Below are 8,346 nucleotides of genomic sequence, written 5' to 3' on the forward strand. Positions count from 1 at the left end.
TGCCAGCATAAGGGCTATGAAAGACAGGATGACAGTGGATGATAGATGATTACATTCAGGGATTGTCAAAAAAAGTAGCTAAGTAACAAACCAACTACTTCCTGTTTGTCTTCTGGCTGTATTTTGACTACTTATTTACTACCAACATCAATTAGTACAATTCTCTACCTGATTACTGGAAACTATTGTTTTCCTACTGAACACTGCAAAACTCTACTTGTATATCTTGAGTAGTGCATGAACTACACATTCACTACAAGTCTATAAATAGTCACTACTGCACAAATAGGTTATGTGTAGTAATTCAGTAGTACTTTTTCACGAGGGAAGAATTATTATTATATATATATATATATATATATATATATATATATAATTTTTTGGGGGGAAAAATGTCTAATTTCCTTTCATTTTGAAACGGTGGAGGTTGTGTAGATCTGTTGGAAAGAAATCCAATTTAATTCCTTTTCATTTTAAAGGCAGCAAAATGTGAAGTATGTGCAAGGGCTGTGTAGACATTTCAATAGGCCCTGTAAGTGTCCTCTCTGGGCAATTGATCAATTAAATAGCAGACAGAAAATAAAACCTACTTGACTGGGGCCCTTGAGAGAAAAGTGTTGCGGTGTATAATTCATTTTAATCAGTTTGGAGAAAGATTAACACAGTTTAGTAGATTAAAACACTCAAACTAAACACAGGGTGCAAAAATATTTATTGCTAATAAACCGGTTGTCAGTTGGTATACATTGGCTGTATATTTACAACAGTAGAGTACAGAGGGATTGGTATGCGAGACAAAAAAAAACAACACATAAATAAATACAAAGGGACTGCCACTGAACAAGACTACAGACATAACCGGCTACAACAAATCATCCTCCCATACAGCTGTGCCAATACGATTAGAGAGAAGAATGTAAATATATTTATATTATAAATCAGCTAATCCCATTTGTTCTGTATGCGTTCAGCAGTCGCCTTCCAGGGGTCATTTTAAAATGGTCCTGTTTCAGAAAACATTCTATGATGTTAATAATGATCATATAACAAGTCAACACACCAGGCAATGAAGGAGCAACATCCAACGTAACAGATCGTTTACTTGTACAATGATGCAGGCAAACATTTTCTTTCCGTAGCTTGTTAAGGGGGTAGAGGGAAACAGCATGTGAACACTGACCTCACCTAGCATAACACGCAGGCCTGAAGGCAGGATTGTTCCTACGGTTTTGCTTATGTAAGTAATTATTCCATCATCATCATCATTATGCAGTTGTGTTTAGCCTTTACAACATCACACTTATTCCTTCGGCTATTAACACAGAGTAAGGAGTCCAAACAGTAGTTTACAGGCCATCTTTGTTAGTGTAGGCATGATAGATGCCTCATTAAAAACCATACAGAGTATTTACTCTGTACGGTTTCATGGCGATGAAAACCAAAAACCAAAAATGTCACAGTAACTGAAGTGCATGGAATGAGTCTAGACATAAAATTCAAATCTTCACACCATGTTTTTTATTTTATATATATACACACATGACATGTGTGTGGTGACCAGTGTGTTCCTAAATAAGAGGTACAGGTATATTTTACAGAGGTAAAATATAGTGGCCTTTCTAAACATGCTGCAAGGTGGCTGGAGCGGTGCGACGCAGGCGACGCTGTCAGAACTCCTTAGTGTCTTTGTCAAACAGGTGGAGTCGCTGCTCGGCAGTGAGCCCTTCCTTAAGACTCTGGCGGGGGGGTGGATGTGGGGGGGGGAAAGACTGTTAATGACCATGGTCAGGTTTAACTGTGAGTTTCAGGTAGACGGGACTGAATCATTGACAAGGAAGCAGATTGATGCAAACAGAGAGGTGCACTCATTTCTGTCACTGGTAATACTGATATTTCTCTCTAGTCCCACTGGTACCAAAAACAAAAAGGTGATCCTGTTCAAACCCACAGTCAAAATGTGCTTTTGACTGTTAATGTATGAGATTCAGAGGAGGGAAAGCACAAGAGTCCAGAGGGTCTAGTAATACAGAGGGCTTTCCTCTCATCCATACCATAAACGTGGGTAATAATAATGTAACTCTTTTATACACACCCAGAAGGATGCTGGAGACCATTAGAATGCGCAGAAAGGGGGGATAGTGATTATTTCTGGGTAACACACTGCTGAAGGGTGAACATATAAACAAAATGGTGGTACACTAATGGATACACTGCTATTGGTGGTAGTCTGGTTTGGTATGTGACCATAAGGAGAAAAGTAGGCCTATAGGTTCTCAGGCAGCGCTAGCTGGCCCTGGGCATGTCACCAGACACAGACTGAGAAGGGGTTTGTGGGGGACCCATCTCATCACATGTTGGTACACTTCTCTCTTATTTTAACCCACAGCATTTTAACCCACAGTCAAATAGCACAACGGGATTTGTTTAAATGTTTTTAGATTAATATGACAAAAGTGTTGTATGTCCATATGGCCAATGTAGCCACCCAACACAGTACATTCACCTGCTGGGGAATTCAAAAGTTGCAGTGTAATGCAGTAGTTAACCTGAAGGTGGCAGTGTGTCACAGCTCAATGGCACTTGGTTCCAAACGGAACCGTTCTCACACACACACAACCTTCAGCTGTGGGAGACTTCTCGATTGGGTAAAACACATTAAGATGTCTTACTCAGGTATTAATAAGTTATACCTTTGACCTCATGGTGCGCTCGGTGCGTTTGGCGGCAGCAGCCGCCATCTTGAGAATGTCAGGGTTGCTTTTGGACTTCATGATATCTGAGGAGAGATAAGACAACTACTTCAAAGACAGGTCCTGGGGGGAAAAAGGGGCTAGTTCAGCTCATGTACAGTATACTATAGACACTACTGTAATAAATCTACTTGTCTGGCTGGTTGTTGTAAGGAGGTCAGTGGGTTGCAGGTCAGAGAGTCTGGACTATGAGACATCTTATGTAAATGGAGAGACCAAATGCAAATGTTGGAGGCTTTGCCGCACATTGGTTATGAGTGAAACAACCACCAAACTTGTTAAGACTGAAACAAAGGGCTCAGGTCATAAGTAGTGCACTAAATAGGGTCTAGGGTTCCATTTGGAACACTAGGTAGGGTCTAGGGTTCCATTTGGAACACTAAGTAGGGAAAAGGGTTCCATTTGGAACACACTAATGGAGTAGTAGAAGGCTAGAAAGTGTTTTATATTACTACCGTATCCTCCTGCCCTCTCCACCTCCTCCAGTGATGGTTCCCCCAGTGCCTCGTGGGCCAGCTGCAGCTGTTCTCTGAGCCTCCCAAGGTCTCGCTCTGCTTTGGCCTTCACGATACTCAGCTCTGTGTAGATGTCCTTGTACTTGTCCGTCGCATACTTCTTATCCTGGAGGGACAAATGATACATCGTTTAAGGTGGTAGGGTGAGGAATACAACCTCAGCATAAAATGAGAAAATAGCATAAAATACAATGAAAAATGATAAAAAGCAGTTTTAGGTAACTTGGGTCTTACTCTTTGGGCGGCCTGGAGTTCATCCTTCAGAGAGTTGATCTCCTGTTTCAGATACTGGACCTCCGACTCCTTCACCCTCAACATCACCTGGCAAAGATCAATACGCTAAGATTTAAGGGGTAAACTTTAGCTGTGTATAAAAACAATGCCTCCTTTCAACAAACAGGAAGACTTCAAATCGTCCAATCTTATGTTCACCTCGAGCGGAGCTTACCTCCAGCTCGTACAGTTCCTTCCCATGTGTGATGTTGCAGGTGTTTCCACCCCCGTCTTCAGCGGCCATAGAACGCATCTTCGTAATCTCTGCAGCTAGACGGTTGTTCAGCTCCTACAGACACAAGGCACATTAGATGTCATGGTAAGTGTGAGGACTATTACCTGGGCGTTTGTTAGTGCCTGGGTGTGTGTGTGTGTGTACCTGGGTGTTTGTTAGTGCCTGTGTGTGTGTGTGTGTGTGTGTGTGTGTACCTGGTTGTGTGTGTGTGTACCTGGGTGTTTGTGTGTGTGTGTGTGTACCTGGGTGTTTGTTAGTGCCTGGGTGTGTGTGTGTGCCTGGGTGTGTGTACCTGGGAGGTGTGTGTGTGTGTGTGTGTGTGTGTGTGTGTGTGTGTGTGTGTGTGTGTGTGTGTGTGTGTGTGTGTGTGTGTGTACCTGGGTGTGTGTGTTTGTTAGTGCCTGGGTGTGTGTGTGTGTGTGTTTGTGTGTGCCTGGGTGTGTGTGTGTGCCTGGTTGTGTGTGTGTGTGTGCGCGCCTGGTTGTGTGTGTGTGCGCCTGGTTGTGTGTGTGCGCCTGGTTGTGTGTGTGTGTGTGCGCCTGGTTGTGTGTGTGTGTGTGTGTGCGCCTGGTTGTGTGTGTGTGTGTGTGTGTGCGCCTGGTTGTGTGTGTGTGTGCGCCTGGTTGTGTGTGTGTGTGTGTGTGTGTGTGTGTGTGTGTGTGTGTGTGTGTGTGTGTGTGTGTGTGTGTGTGTGTGTGTGTGTACCTGGGTGTACCTGGGTGTGTGTGTGTGTACCTGGGTGTGTGTGTGTGTACCTGGTTGTGTGTGTGTGTACCTGGTTGTGTGCGTTGAGCTCCTGGTTCTCCCTCTGACACTGTCTAAGGGCCTGTCTCTCAGCCTCCAGGGCTTGGGCCAGGTGGGCGTTCTCCAGGCACTTCTGAGAATACTGCTCAGACAGCACCTCGATCTCCCTCTGGAACGAACACAGCTCCTCTCTGCAACAAAGACGGGGGAGGGAGAGGGAGAAAGAGAGAGAGAACGAGAGGGAAAGGCAGAGCGAGAGGGAAAGAGGGAGAACACAGGAAAACACTCAGTAAATCAGACAATACAAGGCAACACACTCAGCCAATCAACACCATACATTTCCACACTCAAGAAACTCAACCAAAAGACCACACTGATCACTTTTCCATCATAATAGCTGACCAAAGGAAACAATAACACAGATCTCTCATATTGTAGGGTGCGTAGGAATAAACATTGTAAGGAACCAGACTCAGTACAGCAACTCCTTCCTTCATATTTTAGTTCTGTCCTGACACTGGAGCTTCAGTGTATTCAGAGGCTAGACAGACCGGGCCAGACTGCTGCTAATCACTTCCTTAATAAACCCCAGACAGACGGCTGGAACTGTCTCGGTCTGGAATTCCAAGTTTGGCAAGGTCACCAGCCGCCACCTTAGTTAACGGTTGCCCTGGTTACAACTGGCAAGGCACAGCCAGTCACAGTGACATACTGGCTTTGCCCAGACCTTCTTTCCCATGGCGCTGGGTTGGATTTGAACTTTAATATAAAAAACAGAATTATAAAATTAAGTTATAAAAAGGTGCAGTCACGTCCACAGTTTCCAGCAGGTATAAAAGGTGCAGTCACGTCCACAGTTTCCAGCAGGTATAAAAGGTGCAGTCACGTCCACAGTTTCCAGCAGGTATAAAAGGTGCAGTCACGTCCACAGTTTCCAGCAGGTATAAAAGGTGCAGTCACGTCCACAGTTTCCAGCAGGTATAAAAGGTGCAGTCACGTCCACACTTCCAGCAGGTATAAAAGGTGCAGTCACGTCCACAGTTTCCAGCAGGTATAAAAGGTGCAGTCACGTCCACACTTCCAGCAGGTATAAAAGGTGCAGTCACGTCCACAGTTTCCAGCAGGTATAAAAGGTGCAGTCACGTCCACAGTTTCCAGCAGGTATAAAAGGTGCAGTCACGTCCACAGTATCCAGCAGATATAAAAGGTGCAGTCACGTCCACAGTTTCCAGCAGGTATAAAAGGTGCAGTCACGTCCAGTTTCCAGCGGGTATAAAAGGTGCAGTCACGTCCACAGTTTCCAGCAGGTATAAAAGGTGCAGTCACGTCCACAGTATCCAGCAGATATAAAAGGTGCAGTCACGCTCACAGTTTCCAGCAGGTATAAAAGGTGCAGTCACGTCCACAGTTTCCAGCAGGTATAAAAGGTGCAGTCACATCCACAGTTTCCAGCAGGTATAAAAGGTGCAGTCACGTCCACAGTTTCCAGCAGGTATAAAAGGTGCAGTCACGTCCACAGCTCCCTCAACATTACAGAACATTAATTAATAATCAATCATTTTAAAAAGTAAAGTAAAAAAACAAGTAATAGAAGAGGTAGCATAGTAATAATGGACTGGATTTACAAATATAAAGTGGTTGTGTCTTGGTCACCCAGCAGAATCAATAGTACATGATAGAACAGCAACGTTGAGAGTTTGTGTGTGTGTGTGTGTGTGTGTGTGTGTGTGTGTGTGTGTGTGTGTGTGTCTGTGTGTGTGTGTGTGTGTGTGTGTGTGTGTGTGTGTGTTAGTCTCAGGCAGCATTTTCCAAACTCGGTCCTCGGGACCCCAAGGGGTGCATGTTATAGACCCCAAGGGGTGCAGGTTATGAACCCCAAAGGGTGCAGGTTATGGACCCCAAAGGGTGCAGGTTATGGACCCCAAAGGGTGCAGGTTATGGACCCCAAAGGGTGCAGGTTATGGACCCCAAAGGGTGCAGGTTATGGACCCCATGGACCCCAAAGGGTGCACGTTATGGACCCCATGGACCCCAAAGGGTGAACATTATGGACCCCAAAGGGTGCAGGTTATGGACCCCATGGACGCCAAAGGGTGCAGGTTATGGACCCCATGGACCCCAAAGGGTGAACGTTATGGACCCCATGGACCCCAAAGGGTGCACGTTATGGACCCCATGGACCCCAAAGGGTGCACGTTATGGACCCCATGGACCCCAAAGGGTGCAGGTTATGGACCCCATGGACCCCAAAGGGTGCATGTTATGGACCCCATGGACCCCAAAGGGTGCAGGTTATGGACCCCATGGACCCCAAAGGGTGCAGGTTATGGACCCCAAAGGTGCACGTTATGGACCCCATGGGCTCCAAAGGGTGCAGGTTATGGGCCCCATGGACTCCAAAGGGTGCATGTTATGGAGCCCAAAGGGTGCAGGTTATGGACCCCAAAGGGTGCAGGTTATGGACCCCAAAGGGTGCAGGTTATGGACCCCAAAGGGTGCAGGTTATGGACCCCATGGACCCCAGAGGGTGCAGGTTATGGACCCCATGGACCCCAAAGGGTGCAGGTTATGGACCCCATGGACCCCAAAGGGTGAACGTTATGGACCCCATGGACCCCAAAGGGTGCACGTTATGGACCCCATGGACCCCAAAGGGTGCACGTTATGGACCCCATGGACCCCAAAGGGTGCACGTTATGGACCCCAAAGGGTGCACGTTATGGACCCCAAAGGGTGCACGTTATGGACCCCATGGACCCCAAAGGGTGAACATTATGGACCCCAAAGGGTGCAGGTTATCGACCCCATGGACGCCAAAGGGTGCAGGTTATGGACCCCATGGACCCCAAAGGGTGCACGTTATGGACCCCATGGACCCCAAAGGGTGCACGTTATGGACCCCATGGACCCCAAAGGGTGCAGGTTATGGACCCCAAAGGGTGCAGGTTATGGACCCCAAAGGTGCACGTTATGGACCCCATGGGCTCCAAAGGGTGCAGGTTATGGGCCCCATGGACTCCAAAGGGTGCATGTTATGGAGCCCAAAGGGTGCAGGTTATGGACCACAAGGGTGTAGGTTATGGACCACAAGGGTGTAGGTTATGGACCACAAGGGTGCAGGTTATGGACCCCATGGACCCCAAAGGGTGCATGTTATGGACCCCAAAGGGTGCAGGTTATGGACCCCAAAGGGTGCAGGTTATGGACCCCAAAGGGTGCAGGTTATGGACCCCAAAGGGTGCAGGTTATGGACCCCAAAGGGTGCAGGTTATGGACCCCAAAGGGTGCAGGTTATGGACCCTATGGACCCCAAAGGGTGCACGTTATGGACCCCATGGACCCCAAAGGGTGCAGGTTATGGACCCCAAAGGGTGCAGGTTATGGACCCCAAAGGGTGCAGGTTATGGACCCCAAAGGGTGCAGGTTACAGACCCCAAGGGGTGCAGGTTACAGACCACAAGGGGTGCAGGTTACAGACCACAAGGGGTGCACGTTATAGACCACAAGGGGTGCACGTTATAGACCCAAAGGGGTGCACGTTATAGACCCAAAGGGGTGCACGTTATAGACCCAAAGGGGTGCACGTTATAGACCCAAAGGGGTGCACGTTATAGACCCAAAGGGGTGCACGTTATAGACCCTATTGACCCCAAAGGGTGCACGTTATGGACCCCAAAGGGTGCACGTTATGGACCCCAAAGGGTGCACGTTATGGACCCCAAAGGGTGCACATTATGGACCCTATTGACCCCAAAGGGTGCACGTTATGGACCCCATGGACCCCAAAGGGTGAACGTTATGGACCCCATGGACCCCAAAGGGTGCACGT

The 8,346-nt window shown here is 47.3% G+C and overlaps 1 protein-coding gene across 2 annotated transcripts in view; it reads right to left on the minus strand.

Annotated features, from left to right (window-relative positions):
- Positions 1–695: 695 nt before the first annotated feature.
- The window catches only part of LOC106578848 (myosin phosphatase Rho-interacting protein), a 75,065-nt gene continuing 67,414 nt past the window's right edge, over positions 696–8,346 (minus strand). For both annotated transcript variants that reach the window (XM_014158056.3, XM_014158057.3), the window contains 6 exons: positions 4,549–4,708; positions 3,714–3,827; positions 3,500–3,586; positions 3,206–3,371; positions 2,691–2,776; positions 696–1,736 (listed from right to left, as the gene is read on the minus strand). In XM_014158056.3, the coding sequence (XP_014013531.1) occupies positions 1,668–1,736; positions 2,691–2,776; positions 3,206–3,371; positions 3,500–3,586; positions 3,714–3,827; positions 4,549–4,708 (682 nt within the window). In that variant the 3' untranslated portion in view covers positions 696–1,667. The remainder of the gene's footprint in view (positions 1,737–2,690; positions 2,777–3,205; positions 3,372–3,499; positions 3,587–3,713; positions 3,828–4,548; positions 4,709–8,346) is intronic.

Source organism: Salmo salar, chromosome 19 (assembly GCF_965601325.2).
Source record: "Salmo salar chromosome 19, fSalSal1, whole genome shotgun sequence".
NCBI lineage: Eukaryota > Metazoa > Chordata > Actinopteri > Salmoniformes > Salmonidae > Salmo > Salmo salar.